Source organism: Setaria viridis, chromosome 9, assembly GCF_005286985.2.
Source record: "Setaria viridis chromosome 9, Setaria_viridis_v4.0, whole genome shotgun sequence".
Lineage (NCBI taxonomy): Eukaryota > Viridiplantae > Streptophyta > Magnoliopsida > Poales > Poaceae > Setaria > Setaria viridis.
In genome coordinates this window covers 40,895,101-40,913,569 of record NC_048271.2, presented here as the reverse complement: position 1 = coordinate 40,913,569, position 18,469 = coordinate 40,895,101, and the positions used below count along the sequence as shown (strand labels likewise).

General features: G+C 49.5%; 2 protein-coding genes and 1 long non-coding RNA gene across 3 annotated transcripts; all 3 read left to right on the top strand.

The window, feature by feature from the left end:
• Positions 1–304: 304 nt before the first annotated feature.
• Positions 305–1,202, top strand: LOC117840858 (mitochondrial import inner membrane translocase subunit TIM17-3). Its single transcript, XM_034721395.2, has one exon. The coding sequence runs from the start codon at positions 392–394 to the stop codon at positions 1,067–1,069; it is 678 nt and encodes a 225-aa protein (XP_034577286.2). The 5' UTR covers positions 305–391; the 3' UTR covers positions 1,070–1,202.
• A 3,498-nt stretch (positions 1,203–4,700) lies between these two features.
• LOC117839862 (uncharacterized) lies at positions 4,701–7,637 on the top strand. Its single transcript, XR_004636903.2, has 2 exons — positions 4,701–6,746; positions 7,444–7,637. It is a non-coding gene; the product is annotated as an uncharacterized lncRNA (long non-coding RNA).
• A 338-nt stretch (positions 7,638–7,975) lies between these two features.
• Positions 7,976–8,953, top strand: LOC117840803 (mitochondrial import inner membrane translocase subunit TIM17-3). Its single transcript, XM_034721339.2, has one exon. It carries the CDS (start codon positions 8,138–8,140, stop codon positions 8,816–8,818), a length of 681 nt encoding a protein of 226 aa, XP_034577230.1. The 5' UTR covers positions 7,976–8,137; the 3' UTR covers positions 8,819–8,953.
• The last annotated feature ends 9,516 nt before the right edge of the window (positions 8,954–18,469 follow it).

Sequence of the window (18,469 nt, the reverse complement as noted above, 5' to 3'; positions counted from 1 at the left end):
TGCATTTAGATATAAGTGTATATCTAGATAAATCTAAGTAAAAGTTACGATAAGTACTGGTATTTTTTTTAGCGCTCGTGACTGGTCAGGTGTTCAGATCAGCGGCGTGCAGTTGTGTGCACGTGGTGTGTATCTGTAGTCGTAGGTAAGACTTTTTCCTACGGAGGATATACGGCCGGTAACCTGGTCCACCAGTCAACGGCCCAGCACCCGTTGTTACCTCGGTCCTCGGAGCATCGATCCCTACAAAACCTGGCCGTCCCCCCGGCCCGTTGCTTCGGCCCCTCCGTCTACATACGTGTCTTCCAAGCCAGCAGCCAGCAAACCTAGGGTTTATTTCGGCCGCCGCCGTCCGCAGACGGCAGACCGACCCAGCCAGCGGAGGCGAGAGATGGCGACCACGACGGACACGACCCGCGAGCCGTGCCCTGACCGCATCCTCGAGGACGCCGGCGGCGCCTTCGGGATGGGCGCGGTGGGCGGCTCCGCCTACTACTTCGCCAAGGGCCTCTACAACTCCCCCAACGGCCACCGCCTCGCGGGCGGCGGGACGGCCGTCCGCATGAACGCGCCGCGCGTCGGGGGCAGCTTCGCCGTCTGGGGCAGCCTCTTCTCCACCTTCGACTGCGCCATGGTGTACGCGCGCCAGAAGGAGGACCCCTGGAACTCCATCGCCGCCGGCGCCGCGACGGGGGGGCTCCTCTCCCTCCGCCACGGACTCCTCGCCACCGGCAGGTCCGCGGTCTTCGGCGGCGCACTCCTCGCGCTCATCGAGGGCGCAGGGATCATGATGAACCGCGTCCGGGACTACCCGCCGGAGGACCTGCAGAAGTACTTCCCCGGACTGCAGGATCAGGGACAGTACGGACCACCACCTGGTTTCCTCGGAGTGCCGCCGCCGGCGTCGCCGGTCGTTGTTGAGGAGGTCCCCATCGCCGCGCCTGGCCCGACCGGGTGGCTTGGAGGTTTGTTCGGGAGGAAGCAACAGGACAAGGTTGCTGGAGGGGATCTTAAGTCGGAGGTGTTGCAGATGGATTTGCCCCCCGAGGCTATTCCCTCTTTCGATTGATGATTCAACTGGAAAATGTAAGGTTTTCGTCTGATTAATTATGTATGTTCGTGATGAACTGCGGTAGATTTGACTCTGTTTTTGAATAATGCGCGTTTTGCCGGGCTGTGTGCTATGGCCTTTTTCTTGTGCATATATTATTATATATGATGATCGGGAGCAGTGTTACATCGGATGTTCGGATGCTAATTAGGAGGGCTAAATATGAGCTAATTATAAAACTAATTGCAGAACCCCTGTGCTAATTCACGAGACGAATCTATTAAGCCTAATTAATCCATCATTAGCAAATGGTTACTGTAGCACCACATTGTCAAATCATGGACTAATTGGGCTTAATAGATTCGTCTCGCGAATTAGACTTCATCTGTGCAATTAGTTTTGTAATTAACCTATGTTTAATACTCCTAATTAGCATCCAAACATCCGATTGATAGGTGCTAAACTTTAGTAATTGGTATCCAAACGGAGCCTTTGGTGGAACTTTTCGCATGAAGTGGGACTAATGAGAAGCCGAGCATAAGCTCTGTGGTCGCTGGTATATCTGGTTTTTTCACAGTATAACAGCTGTAGCGGTAGAGCACACAAATTATCTCCATGTCTGCTTGAGCCAGCATATTAGGCTCAGTGATATGATGGTGATTGGTGAAATTAGTGAGGATGACGTGTGGTGATTTTTCCTGCAATTCTCTACCGCTAGCTTATTATCCAGTGATGCATGCGCCACTGTTAGTTCCAGCTATGTGTCGATGAGTACGTGCACCAAATTGCATATTGAATTTTTATGTAGATCTGTTGTTGATTGACACCACTCAAGATATGCAGATGTACACTACGTTTGCCTTCACTAACTATGCCAATTTGAATTAGGTTTCAGTTCTAATAAATCTAAATTTGATTGTGAAAGAGATGGCAGAGCCAAAGCCACCTATCAAAATCATAATATATACTCCATCCATTCCAAATTGTATACCGTTTTGCTTTTTTAGATTCATAGATATTATTATGCATCTAGACATACACTATATCTAAGTGCATAGCAAAAACTATACACTAAAAAAAGCCAAAACGACCTACAATTTGGAACGGAGGGAGTAGCTGAGAGGAAGCTCACCTTCACTGTTAGCAATTGGTTCTCATGTGGAAGTTGACCTCCCTTTTCACCAGCTCTAGGCATGGTAAAACATGGTCGTTGGATGCTGTCGTACCTGACGATAAATGGAATGAAGTTCAAGCCAACGGTCTGGTGTTCGGGCTTGCACCATGCACGGTCGGCTTACTGCAATTGAAAAGGCATATATACATAAGGCTTTATGTCAGAAGACCAAATCATTTGAAGTTGTTTCTTAAGTTGAAAGATCACAATTTTTCGTTCAAGGTGAATCAGAAGCAAGCAATGAAAGTTCACTTTTTTGCAATATATTTCGAAATTCCTAAAATGTTTAACGTAGCCTAAGTTTTCCTACAAGTAAATAAAAATCAGTTCAAATTTAACCTTTTAATTCCAAATTTCTAAACTTAGTTGAAATTTTTAGTTCATATTAAATTATTATACTCAGTTCAATGTGAGAAGGGGGAAAGGGAAAACTCTAGTAGGTGGAAAAGGAGAAGATGGGAATGCGGGACACAACCACCTTTGAGTTGGATTCTTCAGAAGCAAGTGCGCATTTTAGTCGCCCCCTGTCTAAAATTTATGGTCAAACGTTCCTTTACTCACAATTGGCATGATTTAAGTTTTCTCAATGATTCGCTAAGCTTTCACTAGCCGGTAAGAGTATCTCCAGCAGCTCCCCAATAAATCTTTGTTGTTAATTGGGATATCCAACATCTCATTCATTATTTTTGGGTCAATAATCTTATTCCAATCCAACTACTGCAACTCCCCTTTTATTTTGGATAAGTTGTGGTGAATTATCGGTTTGTCCCAATAATTATTGGAAAAAAGGGAAAAGTAAAGGGGATTTGCTGGAACACTATTTTTTTATGAACACTCCCAATACGGTAGTTGGATTGAGGAAAGAGAGACTGCTGGAGATGCTTTAATGGACCTTTCACGATCCAACTCAACCTTATATACAGATTTAATCCGCCTCTTTTTAAGATTGATCTTCAAATTTGTAGGCTAAATTTAGGGTGTTTTCGCTATTGGAAAACTGAGCATTGGTCCTAGCCCTTAGTACCGATTGGTTTTTGACCCGGTACTAAGCATTACTACTAGGTCTAATAGCTAGTTCCCCAGGAGTCCCCCATGACCCCTTTTAGTACCGGATAGGAGCTCCACCCGGTACTTAAAAGGTCACACATTAGTACCGGGTGGAGGCTCCACCTGGCACTAAAGGCCTTTATGTACATTAGTACTAATGGGTCACCTTTAGTACCGGTTGGAGCTCTCAACTAGTACTAAAGGAGCTCCCAACCTTATCCTCTCTCCGCCACCCCCTATCTTCCTCTCTCTTTGTCCTCTCTCTCTCTCCCCCGCCTCCTTAATTATCCGCTTCCCCCTCCTCTCTCTCCCCTGCCTCTCCCGTCGCCCCCGCCCCCTCCCTCTCCCGCCGCCGCTGCCCCTCCCCTTCCCCCTCTGCTCGCCCCTCACCGACAGTGAGGAGCGGCAGCAGCACGAGGTGCATGGCAGTGATTGGGCTGCGGGGTGAGGTGCGGAGTGCGCGGAGGTGTTCGGTGACGCGTGGGGGTGCATCGGCGCGCGGGGGAGCGGCGGCCAGAGGCGGCAGGGCGCAGGGGTGCGGCGGCGGGCACATGTATTATTTTTGCTCCGGGGCTGATGGCGGCGGGAGGATGGCGGGGCGGGAGGGCGGCAGGGCAGTAGGCGGCGGGAGGGAGGGTGGCCGTGGGGGCCGGGTGGGAGGGTGGCGGGGTCGATGGGATTTTTTTATTTTTTAATACCTCATTAGTACCAGCATTTGACCCGATACTAAAGGTCACCTCAGAAAGCAATATCGATTGCACAACTCGTAAATGTTAGGGAGTTAGGAACCGGTACAGGTAATCATTTCCAACCGCATTGTATCCGCTAATCCATTTCAATAGAGTCAGTGGCCCAAGACCTTATGTTCAAAAAAAAGCTCAAGGCCCACCCATGCAAAGAAAAATAGAACGACCTGGTGCGCCAAGCTTCGTGCGGTGTCTGTCATCCGTCCGATCTGGTACGTACGAAGCGGCGTGCGGCGCGTCTTCTTCTCTCGTCTCAACCTCCGTTTCGTTCCAATCGCACTCCTCATCCACAGCCCGAGCGGGAGCCGCGAGGGCGAGCGCGAGGCTGCCGGCGGCCCGCCGGAGTCCATCGCCACCTTCCACTGCGCCGTGCGCCCTCATCGCGCAACCGCCATGCCTGTCGCCGCCGCAGCTCCCCCACCCGCCGCCGCCCCGCGCGTCGTCGCCGTGCCCGCTGCCGTGGCGGCTCCTGCGCCCCGCCGGCGCGCGCTGCCCCCTCCGTGCCCGCCGCGACAGCTGCTACCCCGTGCCGCCCCTGCATGCTCGTCGCGATAGCTGCTGCCGCGCGCCGCCGTCGTGCCTGCTGCCACGGGTCCCGCCCCTTCATCCCCCGCCCTCGCCGCCGACGCCAACCCCGGCACGGTGCCTGTGCGCCCGCCCGGACTCCCTCCCCGTGGTGAGCCCGCAGGCGGTGGGCGGCGGCCAGTGCCCCCCGGCCGGCGCTCGGGTGCGCGGCGGACCTGGACGCCGGGTGCCCCCGCGAGCAGCTCCTGCTCGGCCACCAAGTCGCTGCCCCATTCCCTGCCGGCCGTGCTCCTCCGGTAGCGCCGCCCCATGGAAGCCCCCAGGTTCGCATCCTCCGATTTCTTGGTTACAAACTAAAATGAGAACATGATTTGGATTGTCAATGCTAGTAAAGATTGGAAGATGAGATTATGCTCCAATCTTGTGGTGAATCTGACCATGGATTGCATCTCTGCATTGCATGCCCGTCAATCTGATGAATGCAGTTCCAACTGAAAAATATTAGTACTAATTAATCAAGTATCCCCAGTGTGTGACTGTAAAATGGGACTGTGACCATGTTTTCTTTCTTTCATAATGCTACAAGAAAACAAGAACATTATTAGAAGTCGAACATGGTCTTTCACTAAATAATCATGTACTTCTTGACTATCATATATATCTGACAAGTTTTGGGGTGGCATCCTCAAAGTTCTCTACAATCTGGCTACTAGCTAGTCTTATCTAGTAGATTAGCATCGAGTCATGTAAACCTGTTGAATTCAGGGCTTCAGGCTTTGATGCCTGCCTGACCTGACAATTGCTGCAGGCACAAGAGCGAGAGTTGGTTATCTTAACATAGTTTAGTGCCTTCCCCTGGAACAGAAAGCAGCATGCATGCCCATATGGGAAATTGTCATTAACTGTACCTCATAGCCAGGTCATGCATGTCCCAAGCAGGCTAGTCAGGACTCAGGACAACCTGAATTTGTCACCTTATCTGAATGTCTGGTACAGAAGGCACACACAGACACACTAGTATACTTCACAAAGTAAGTGTACAGGTATTTTACTGGTATACAGTAAAGGACTACATACATACATACTCTTTTGGTATCCGACAAATCCGAAAGAAAAAGAAATAACCCATCAATCCGAAGCAAACAAAGCCGTGTAATTTAACCACCTGAATGATCATCATCAGTTTGAAGAAGCAAAGCAACACGGATCATGGATCAATTAATTTAACAATTTGCTATGTTCTGTGCATCTCTGAATCTTTTACTGCTATGCCAACTTTTTGAGTGCCTTACTTTTTGCAGTTTATCCCGTGCTTATTGTTTTTGAGCTAGAATGTTCTCTTTACATGTTTGATCTGCTGTTGGCCTGCAATTTTGATCCAATTTGTGGTGATATCATATAGTGATATAAAGAAGCACAAAGTGCAGCCATGGACTATTCCATTGTTCTTTTCTGATATATTTATCTTGTATATCATCTAAAGAAGCTTTCTTTCAGCTCCAACTTCCTGTTTGGATCCAACACTTGTGTTGGAATCTGTGAACACACATGTGTTATCCATATCATCTTTCAGCTCCAACACGGGCACATCACTTTCTGGTGTTTCGTAGTCACGCAACATCACTTAATGTAATGACTGTTTGCAGGCTCTGGAGTTTAGTTTAAAGCTAGCTAGTAAACTGAATGACAAAGTAAACCACAGGGTGGTGGCTGGAGCTAGCAGGCTTCGCTAGGTGTGCGCTGCTGCTGAATCTAGCTAGCCCCAGGAAATGGATCGATCCAGCCGATCCATTGGAGCACCGGGTCATAACAGGATATAGAAATGGATAGACCAGTGCTCCATAGTATATCATGTGGGTTGGTGGAGCGAGTATGGTTCGCTCCATGGACCAACCATGAGTATGCCGCATGCCGCTGCCAGAGAAGAAGATACAAGAAATTATGTTTTTGAAAATGTTGATTAAGGTGTTGACAAATGTTGAATCCACTATTTAAGAATGTCGGAATAGGTTGTAGAAAATGTTGAATGTATTTAAATATCCTATTTGTTTTCCATTACTAATAATCTGAAGGTTTTATATACTCTCAGGTTGATTTGTTGCTGTTACGCCAAAAATTACTATTTCAGCTTCTCTCTTTCAAGCATAACAAGTTTTAGTCAAAATTCATCAACCTTCTGCTCTAGTTCCAAAGATGCTAAAAGGTTTGTTTTTCCTGTACTCTTATTAAGTTTTCTTTTGTCTCTCTTTCAAGCATTACTATAAGATGCTAAAAAGTTTGTTATCAGTATTGCTTAAACAATACTACAATTAGTGATTGCACAGATGCTTAAACATTTCTGCTTCTACGTTCTTCAATGTAATATTTGTTTAAATTAACCTCAACATTTTAAAAATATTGAGTCAACATTTAGTGAACTTATATTCAACAATATGTTATTACATTTCAACATTTTCAAATATAATCTACTGAAACACTTTGTAATATTTTAATATTCAATATCATCAATGTTAATTGTTATCAAACAATTCGGCTTCCAGATTGCTCAATATTACATCTAGCATTTTTATAGATCACCTTCAACATTTCAAATATACATAATCAACATTTCATATATCCACTTTCAACTATCTTTTTAATACATTTCAACCCTGGTATATTATCCACTCAGCGTTTCATATTCTTATAGCTAACATATTTGTTTTTATATATATATATATACTTCAACATTTCAAATATACATAATCAACATTTCATATATCCACTTTCAACAATCTTTTTAATACATTTCAACACTTTGGTACATTATCCACTTAGCGTTTCATATTCTTATAGCTAACATATATCTGTATGTAAAATATAGGTAATCTAATTATGATCTTATAAATTTCACTTCACAGGTTCAACATTTCAGATTGCAGAACAATTTCATTGTCATGGCTTCAATGTTGTTACAAATTTCATGTGTATTTAGATTTACTTTACAGCTATAATTTTTTATTATTCAACAATGATGCTACAGTCCTTCACTTTGTAAATTGCAACTTCAAATGTTCTGTTCGAAGTCCCCCACCCGTTATTTTCCCCCTTCTCACCCACATTGCCCGGGAAAAAGTCATGTTACCAACATATTCATATTTTTGCGCTATAATTTTGAAATTGTATCCTGGATTAAGCCCAATTTTCCCGCGCAGCAAAAATCAAGAAACTCATACTGCGTCAACGCGCGGCAAAAAAGTAAAAAAAAAAATCGAACTACTTCCCTGCGCGGCAACGGAACAGAGAAAACGGCAACGGAAAAGCTACTCAGCAGCGCGCGCCATATTATTTCTGTTTTGAGCTTCCGCGGAACGTTGTTGGACTTCAAAGCCAAGTAGCTTATCTAGCTAACGGAAGCCAGCCCAACACTGGTGGGCTCGGAGCCTCGAACGCACCACCACGTCCTCCCGTCCCCGCCGCGTCTCCCTTGCTTCGTCCCCTCCCCTCCGCGCCGCCCGCTCGCCCGTCCCTTCCCATCGCCAGCTTGTCATCCGCGCCGTCCCCGCCCGCCTAGGGTTTTCCCCGCCGCCGAAGACCGCCTGAGGGAGGGAGGAAATGTCGTCGACGCCGGAGACGTCGCGGGAGCCCTGCCCGGACCGCATCCTCGACGACGTCGGCGGCGCCTTCGGAATGGGCGCCGTGGGCGGCTCCGTCTACCACTTCCTCAAGGGCCTCTACAACTCCCCCAAGGGCCACCGCCTCGCCGGGGGCGCCACGTCCGCGCGCATGCTCGCGCCGCGCCTCGGCGGCAGCTTTGCGGTCTGGGGCGGCCTCTTCTCCACCTTCGACTGCGCCTTCGTCTACGTCCGCGAGAGGGAGGACCCCTGGAACTCCATCGCCGCCGGCGCCGCCACGGGTGGCCTGCTCGCCATGCGCCAGGGCCTCATGGCCTCCGCAAGGTCCGCGGTCTTCGGCGGCGCCCTCCTCGCGCTCATCGAGGGCGCCGGGATCATGCTCAACCGTGTCTTGGTCGTCCCGCTGCCGCCGGAGGACATGCTGCAGTACCCCGGGCAGGAACCTGGCCAACACGCACCACCTGGCTTCCTGGGAGTGCCGCCGGCGCCGCCGATCGCGGTTCAGGAAGTTTCCGCCCCTGACTCTGGCTCGACTGGGTGGCTTGGCGGTTTGTTCGGGAGGAAGCCGCAGCAGGACAAGGTTGCAGGTGGGGATCGTAAGTCGGAGGTGTTGGAGATGGATTTGCCCCCCAAGGCCGTTCCCTCGTTCGACTACAAGTGAAAAAGGTTCGTCTTTTTTTGTTTGCTTGATTTTGCTTGCAGTCGAGTCCATTTTATTTTGTTGAATCATGAATGTCGCCATGTTTGTTCCTATGTATGCTGTATTGTGCAAAGGTATGACATTTGTTAGATTTGAGTTGCCTAATGATGGTATGAGGTGCTGTGTGACCGATGTGACAATGTCTACACACATACATTTTCTCCACTGAACGATCTCGTTCATAGGAGTGAAACATTTAAAGTGTGTTGGTTCCTCCTTCCTCCCAAGTAGCAGATTATTAGTTGGAATCCGCATATCAGTGAGAAAATTTACATCATGCTACCAAAAAATTATGTGGTGGCGATCCATGCAACCTGACCACTAGCTGAATTACACGTCATTGCATTTCTGTTGTGCTGTAATTAATCCAGGGCCATCTCCAATAAGGCCACTCTCGTTCTACTGTTGATTTTTGTCCATTTCACCGTTTTTCCAAGGGTATGTTGATGGGTGCACCACATGTTTGCATTGAATTCTTTATGTAATGCGATATTGGGTTTCCCCTTCTCCATTCAGTGTCGCAGTGTATGTTAAGCGGTGACAGGATCCTGCAACAATATAGTAACTGTACTCCATTCTATTTATTGGGGCCTGCTCTTTCTTCCCTGGTCATCACTGTTTGATGCTGCTAGGTGCTACTTTAGCTTCATTGGTACTGTGCTGTGATCATCCTTTTTAACTGTAATATAATCGCTGCTCGCCCGGAATTTAGGCGCCGTCTCTTCTAGTAGCGCAATTGTTGTGATGTAATCGCAATTTCTTTACTCTTTGTTTGTGTCATATTTTCGATGACCGAACTCTTTTGGGTGTAGCTCTTCTCTCCCTATTAATAATGAAAAACGTGCTAAGGCGTGGTCACGAAAAAAAAAGAGTGTTCACCTAGCGTGAGCTAATGATCTTTGTGTCACTAAGTTCTACACCTGATATCACTAGTACGCTGGTTAGTTTCGTGCCCAGTGTGAACTGTGAAGATTGAGCCCACTGGTGGGGTCGCAAGAGGATATATGTTAGGAATAGGAATTAACGGATGAAAAGGAAAAAAAATAGTGGCAGCACAATCTGTATTCCTTTCATAGTTTCACATGCCTAGCAAACTGTTGCCTAGCAGCACTATCTGTATTCCTTTCATAGTTTCACATGCCTGGCAAACTGTTGCAACTTACTACCAATTTCGTTCATATGTAGAGGGTATATAAAGTATAAACTTGCTTGTGTTGCATATAGGGTATGCCTTCTGAGGTTATTTTCTTTATGTTCTGCACTTCCGCCTGATAATTTTTAGAGGGTTTGTTATGTAGTTGCAAGTCCTTGAAAGAGTTTTGTTCTGATATGAATGTGGGCCACTTAAATACTTATACATTTACATTGGTTCTGTGGGGGAGAAGGCACCTATGTTACATTCTTCCAATATTTTACGGATTTCTTCATGATGCATTGATTGTTGAGTCGTGTTTATTACCCAATTGTATAAATTGGAAATTGATTGTTGAACTGTATGTGCCAATAGAGAAAAGAGATGTTGCATGATAGGTACACCAATTTCAAATTGCCTGACCAGGAACAGACATATTGATAGCACATACCTTAAACTACTAGTTCTACTGATGGTTGTATTTTAGCTTTTCTGTTGTTTATAAGTCTGAATATCCCATTCACCAATATCCTGTTATTAAGTATATCCGAGAGGGCTTCAAAGTTGTGTGCATAATCTATGCTACTATTTTCAATTGTCATATTTTTTTCTCAATTGCCTCCTTGTACACTTGATGTTAGTAATAGCAAGATGTGCAGATCATATCTGAAAAATCTTATTATCTACTAGAGTTTCAGGAACTTATTTAATTTGATTTCAAATTGAGTGTAATCAGGTTTATTTTCAGTTCAAATCAGCTATGCTTTAGTGGTTTGTATTCTTAAATAGCAATTATAAAATTGCCAGTTGCAATTGCCATAGGCTCCAAAAAAATGGTTTTTAGGAGAATTTTTTTACATGTACTGCATCAGGTGCTGCATTTACAGGTGGAATTTTATTGTTGTGTGGACATGATGGTGCACTCCGGCCTGAAATCCTTAGTTTCTCTAGTTCTATGCTTGGATCAGGGATGATATTCTTCCATTCTATTGTGTCGTTTGTTTGTTGAATGTTTTTTTCGTTAGCTATAAGAGTTCTAATCTTTCAATGGATTCAATAATGATTCATTTCCTACATGGTTGCTATTCATATGAATACGAGGATCCTAACTCCGCACATTATTGCCTTTTCATGTTCTGTGATACTATCTGTCTGCCAATTGGAATTTCAGTAGCAGTATCCTTAGTATATTACTAATATGTTCGACAAGCTTCCAAGAAAGTACTTAGTGTTCATGATATGGCTGCAAGTGTGGTAGTCCACCTACGTTTTGACTGAAAATCAGTTGAGTTGTCTTTGAGAAAGCAAAGTTGCAATGTGCAACTGTAGGTACGTTTTATGATGTTTAAAAAGTGAATTTTCAGGTTTGGTGCCTGTCTGATTGAGTTCTGTTTGGTGCCTGGCTAGAGGACGGAGACTGTATAACCTTTTGTGCTTTTTTCTTTACTTGTTTGTTGATTGCATACCACAGTATTTTTGTCTTGCTGTGATTATATCGATTTTCCAAGTTTCAACAACAGATGAGTAATGTTATGGGTCTTCTGCATGTAATACAGGAACATTTTGTCCGACCTTCTCTTGCCTGTGTGATATTGACCTGATATATTTTGTGCTAATAAACTCCACATGTTCGTATTGTGTAGGTCATTCATCCTACTAGCAAGGAGCATTAGAAGTTTGGAATGACTCATAAGGCCAGGTGACAAAAGAGTTGTAGGACAAAAGTAAGCTTATGCTTGAGTTCCAGGAAACAAATTTATTTGAGAAAATTCGGAAGAATCAAATAAATTTTGACTGTTGGCCAAGTTGAATGTAACTTCACGAGCTTATGTTTATAGTATGCGGTTACACGAGCAAAGCAGCTACAGATGTATTCCTTATGTAGGTACATCAAGTGGCTCAATTTTGAAGTGGGAAATTGAGAGTCAGGGCACCTCGTGTGTTCTAATATTTTAACTTTGTTCTGTTGGCACAAGAATTTCTGTCAATTTGTGAGGTTTCTATGGCTGCCTCTCTTCTATCGTGCTGGTTCAATTCCCGTGCATCGCCACGGACAGCATAGGCTTGGCCTTCCTGATCGGCGCGCCGTGCGGCGGCGCCTTCCACTTCGTCAGGGGGGCCCTCCGCGCCTCGCCGCGGGAGCCCAGGCCGCCCGCGCCCGCGCGCCCCGCGTCGCCGGCTGGTGGGGCGCCTACTCCGGCGCGTGGTGCGCCTTCGAGGGCGCCGCGTCCCTCGCGCGCGGGAACGAGGACCCCTGGAACTCCGTCGCCGCCGGCGGCGCCGCCTGGGCCCTGCTCGACGCGCGCCAGGGGATCCGCGTCGCGGCGCGCTCGGCGGTCCTCGACGCCGCCTGGGGCGCGTTCATTGAAGTCGCCCTCATCGTGTTCGCCCGCGCCTTCGTGGAAGCGCCGCGGTGGCGTGAACCGCCGCCGGTGCCGCCGAAGGATGATCCCGCCCTCCAGCCGCCGGCTGGCCATGCACCGACGTCGGGCGGCTTCCTCGGGATCCCGCGCCAGCCCATTGTGGTCCAGGAGATCGCCGTCGATGACCTACCCTCGTTCTGGCGCCAGCTTAATTAGTTAATTACTAATTATGTATCAAGAATAGGAGTGCACATGAGCTTTGAATATTCATTCAAAGAAAGAATTTACATCGGCAGGGGAAGAAATTCCTGCCATCCTTCTTCAGGAAGAAGAGATCGTGACAGCAGAGAGGCGACCACCTCGTAGTCGTAGGCCGTCAAATTTCAACGTGTATGTTTGCATTTTGTGTTTTCGTCGAACTGAGTTGCGTTTTCTTCCCGGTAGGGGAAATAGACTGAATATCTGCTTTCTTCTGTTCTCTGAAAGAGCTTTCCAACAGTTCTGGCCTTTATGCATATTGTAAACATAACGAGTCCTCTTAGAATTTATTTACAAAAATTATAGGAAAAATCATATCTATTTAAGAGTGGAGCTGCATAGTGCGGATGCACATCGTCTGAGAGCACGGAGGTTGTCGGTGTTCGTCTACAAATTCTCAGACGCAGTGCTCGTCTACACGGCCGTGTAGGTTGTTAACACGCCGTGTAAACGTTACTCTATGGCCTACCGTGCAGTTTAGGGCCTAAACGGTGATTACACAGTTCAACCGTTTACACGGTAAAAAAGTCCTACACAGGCTAAATGGTGTACACGAAACGGTGATTACACAGTTTTATACGACAAGTAGACCATTTTAAACAATGTTTAGGTGATAGGAAAATATGAACTACAACTAATTATGAATCAATATGGCATTTGTTATTTGATTTGAGAGCTGTCAACTAGTAACACCCAACCTATGATTAGATCTTTAGTCAATTTGACTTTTAAGCTTTGTAACTTTTTATATTTGGATGATAAAATATCAAAATTTCTAATTTTCATTTGCATAAGTATGAATTTTATTGTAATCTTACAAAACGTGTAGCCTGTGTACATAATATGTACATACCATGTACACTTCCTACTCGCTACTTGAGGGGTGACCGAACAACTGCAGTTTAGCATTTAGGTAAACATTGCTCACACGATACGATTACCATTGGAGCCCTCAAACACCGAACGCTGTATACATCCATTCGGAAAGGCGATCAAACCTGATCTTCCCTTTCCAAGAAAGCTACCCCACCGCGCGCCGGCACCCGAGACCGGCAGGCGGCAGCTAGAAGATGGGCTGGCCGGATGAGCCGTCGTACCATCCCCTCCGGAGCGCCGGCGTCTTTGGCTTCCTTGGCCGGGTAGGCGATTCCTTTTTGGCTGGTTTGACGGCCGGATCAGCCTACTACTTCTTCACGGGCTTCCGCAACTCGCCCAACGGTCGCCTCGCCGGCGGCGCCCGGGCTGTCCGCGCGTACGCGCCCGCCTCGCCGGCTCGTTCGCAGCCCTCTGGGCTGTCTGGGGCCTCGTCGACACCGCGATCCTCCTCGCGCCCCGGAACGAGGAGGATATCTGGAACACCATAGCCGCCACCGCCGCCACACGGGGCTTCACCCACGCACGCCGGGGCGTCCGGTCAGCCGCCCGGGCCGCGCTCGTCGGCGGCGCCTTTGCCGCGTTCGACGAGGGCGTCTTTATCGTGATCGATGACTCGGTCTTGGTGTCGCCGGCCCCGAAGGTGAAACGTCCACACGTCCGTACTGGGATCCCGCCGCGCAAGCCGGTTGGGGAGGTTCCTCCTGCTGAGATCAGACAGGATTGGCGGTGGCGGCGGCGGCGGCCGTAAGTTTGAGAAGAAAGTTGCAGACGGGAAGAGACAGTGTATGCACCGAAACTCTGCGTGAAGTTTCGTCTCAAATTGGTACTCTTATTAGACAGGAACTCAGGATACTCTAGAGCTATGTCTACACATCTGTCATGATTGTTTCTCCATTGCGCATATACCTGCCTTTTCTTATGGGCGACATAATTTTTAGTTCACCTAGGTTTTCATTTGGCTTTGTCAGTCTCGTGATCTTTAAGAACATTGCTAGATGCTAAACATCGATGACATATTTTTCTAGCAAAATATGTTGAACTCTGTACCAAATTCAGTTGGAGATTTGTACAAACCTTCTCTGCCATGACAAGATGCTGAACTAGAGAGATGGCTGAGTGGCCATCTGTTGGAGCCCGTAGCGCTGCGAAGGTAGTACTCGTGTTGCGTGGGTGGCCGAGGATTAGGACCCCGGCGGCGGCAATGGATGGCTGGCGTCGAGGAGCAGGGGGGCGCAGGGAGAACAGGCGTGCACAGGGGTTCGCCAGGAAGCGAGAGAGATTAACTCAATCTCTGGCTGATCTCTATTCAACGTGAAAGTCCAATACTTATACAACAGTTTGCTCTCACAAATCTTAACTAACATTAATAGATAACTCTCAAAGGAAACAGCACTCCTAATTCTTTGGACTCTCTAAGTAACTTGCTTGATGTCGCACGCCAGCCCTGGCTCCCCTAGCCACGGTCCTTCCTGCGGCGCCTATAGACGTGGCCGACCATAACATCTCTCGTCCTCGAGCTTGAAGGAGGGATGTGCTTCACGGAAAGCTTCGACGGGCTCCCACGTAGCTTTTGACGCTGGCATGCCGGCCCACTGTATCAAAACGTGCCATACGCCTCGGCGCAGGCTGCCGCGTAGGGCGCGCTTCGGTTGCTGGAGAACGCGCCCGAGCTGGAGAGGAGGCCAACGTGAAATGTGTCATGAACGCGCGCACCATCCGGCAGCTGGAGTCGATAGGCCACCTTGCTCACGCGGGACAGCACCTGATACGGTCCTGCATATTTGGGCCCCAGCTTGCTGCGAGCGCCGGCCACCAGGGACTGGGCGGGTCGATGTAGCAGCCGTAGCTAGACCTAGTCCCCGACGGCGAACTCGAGATCGCGATGATAAGCGTCGTAGTGTCGTCGAGCATACTCCTGTGCTTGGAGAAGACAAGTGCGGACCTCCGCGAGAAACTCCTCGCGGCTGGACAGCATGGTGTCGACGGTGTCGGTGCGGGCGCTTCCCTGGTCGTAGGGCAGCAAGGCCGGCGGCTGCCGACCATAGACGACGTGGAACGGCGATGTCCGTAGCGCTGAGTGGAACGAAGTATTGTAACAATACTCAGCCCATGGAAGCCAAGCCAGCCAGTCACGCGGTCGATCCCCGGTGACGCAGCGGAGGTACATGGCGATGGTTTTGTCCACCGCTTCGGACTGCCGTCGGTCTGAGGATGGAACGTCGTGCTCAGTCGCAGCTGGACACCGGCCAGCCGAAACAGATCGCGCTAGACGTGTCCGGTGAACACGGGGTCGCGGTCGGTGACGATGGAGTCGGGGAAGCCGCTAAAGAAGGCGCGCGCGACGGAGGACGCCATGTATGGATGGCCCAGCGGTATGAAATGGGCGTACTTGGAGAACCTGTCAACCACGGTTAGAATGACGCTCTTGCCGTGTACCTTGGGGAGCGCCTCGACGAAGTCCATCGAAATGTCGGCCCATACTCGCGATGGCACCGGTAGTGGCTGCAGAAGGCCGGCGGGATGCAGCGCCTCTGTCTTGTTCCGCTGGCAGGTTGTGCATGCGCGGACAAACTCGTGTACGAGTCTCCGGTCGTGCTCGACGTAGAAGTCTGCGCGCAGGCGGTGGAGCGTTTTTTGAATGCCTTCATGTCCTGCCGTATGTGCCAGCTGGATGATGTCGTTGAGTAGCACCGATGAGCTTGGGACGAATACACGGCCGTCGCGGACAATGAGCCCATCCGTGACGCGCCAAGTGTCTCCACGGGCACCGCTGGCGATGTCGTCGATAAGGGCCCGTAGGTCTGCCGCGGATGCCAGCTCACGCCGCAGGTCGTCGAAGAGCTGGAAGGATGGCGTCGATAGCGCAGCCAGCGATGGTGCCTCCTCGTTGCGGCGGGACAGCGCATCCGCAACCCTATTAAGGCTGCCTGGACGATACTCCACCCTGAAATCAAAGCCAAATAGTTTGCTAATCCATCGGTGCTGCGGAACGGTGGACAGCCGCTGGTCGAGCATGAACTTGAGCGCATAATGGTCGGTGCGCATGACGAAATGACGTCCCCAGAGATAGGGCCGCCAGTGACGGACCGCCTTGACGAGGCCAATGAGCTCGCTCTCATACGCGACGATTTGCAGATGGCGTGCTGCAAAAGGCTTACTGAAGAAAGCAAGCGCCCCACCTCCCTGGTGAAGAACGCGCCGAAACCGCTGCCTGAAGCATCGCAGTCCACAAGGAATTCTTTGCAAAAATCAGAAAGCTGTAGCACGGGTGCTGCTGACAACGCCTGCTTGAGTGCCGTGAAGGCTGCTGTTGCTGCATCGTTCCATTGGAAGCCATCGATCCTTCTTGAGAATGTTGTCAGGGGGCTGGCTATGGTGCCGAAGTCCTTTGATGAACCGCCTAGTACCCGGCCAATCCAAGGAACCCGCGCAGGCCACGGACGGAGCGTGGCTGCGGCTATGATGTCACCGTTGCCACCTTGTCTTCATCCATAGCGACGCCGGCTGCTGAAATGATGTGGCCCAGGTACTGGACTGACGAAGCGGTGAATGCGCACTTAGAGCGCTTAAGGTGCAGCTGGTGGGCGTGCAATACGTCAAGGACCGCGCGTATATGTTGCAGGTGTTGAGTCCATGATGAGCTGTATATAAGGATGTTGTCGAAGAAGACGAGGACGCAGCAGCGGAGGAACGGCTTGAGCACGAAGTTCATCAGCGCCTTCCGTTCATCAGCGCCTGGAAGGTTGATGCATGGAACGTTTGGTAGTCCGAATAGCATCACCAGAAATTCAAAATGGCCATGGTACTATATCAATGAAATAGGCACAATCTCGTGCGTTCAAAAAATGGCCATGGTGAGTGCGGAATGCTGTTTTTGCCACGTCGTCAGGATGAACGACACGGACTTGATAGTAGCCTGACCGAAGATCCAGCTTGGTAAATAATCGAGCCCCCTTTAATTCATCCAGTAGCTCCTCCACAACCAGTCTGGGAAACTTATCTTTGACCATGGCAGCGTTGAGCGCCCTGTAATCGACGCAGAAGCGCCAGGAGCCATCCGGTTTTTTAACGAGTAACACTGGCGCTGAGAACGGTGATGTGTTGGGCCGTATAATGCCTTGTCGGAGCATGGATTCGCACTGAGCTTCCAATTCATCTTTCTGTAACTACGGATACCTGTAGGGTCGCACCGCGACTGGCTCCGTGCTGGGCTTGATGTGGATACGGTGATCACATGGGCGTGCTGGTGGCAGCCCGGCTGGTTCGGTGAAGACGTCGGCGTACATATCCAGGAGCTGATCCAAGAGAGCCTCCTTTGGTCCGTGGACGGCATGGAGGTGCCCGGTCGGTTGGAATGTCGATGCACGTCGAGCCGATGCCCTTCCACAGAATCCGGCGGCTCTGGCACCAGAAGGCTATGCAAAGATCATCAAAGTCCCACAGAATTGGCCCCAGCGTGCGAAGCCAGGCCACGCCGAGCACCATGTCATAGCAATCCAGGGGAATCGAGTAGCAATCCAGCAGGAACTCCTCGGTGCCGATGTGGACGGCGACATCACGGGCGAGACCACAGCATGCCACGTGGTCACCGTTGGCCACCACCACATGGGCGCCGCAACTGTCGAGGAACCGAAGATTCACACGATGTGCCGCGAAAGCGCTGATGAAGTTATGCGTCGACCCCGAGTCAAGGAGGGCAGTGAACTCCTGATCGCCCAGCTGAACGTGGAGCTGCATCGTGTCCTTTGTGTGGATGCCGGTGATCGCATGGAGGGATATCCGTGGGGTTTCCTCATGTGTGACCGAGCCCTCCGCAGCTGGCACTGCATCATCCTCCATGAAGTCTGAGACCTCCAAGTAGAAGAGGCGCGGGCATTTGTGACCGCGCATGTACTGCTCGTCGTAGTTGTAGCAGAGGCCGAGGCGGCACTGTTCCGCCATCTCCTGCGGCGTGAGGCGACGGAACGGCCTCGTTGGAGCGGC

Coding starts and splice junctions, on each gene's coding strand:
- LOC117840803 (XM_034721339.2), top strand. CDS start 8,138: ATGTCGTCGACGCCGGAGACGTCGCGGGAGCCCTGCCCGGACCGCATC.
- LOC117840858 (XM_034721395.2), top strand. CDS start 392: ATGGCGACCACGACGGACACGACCCGCGAGCCGTGCCCTGACCGCATC.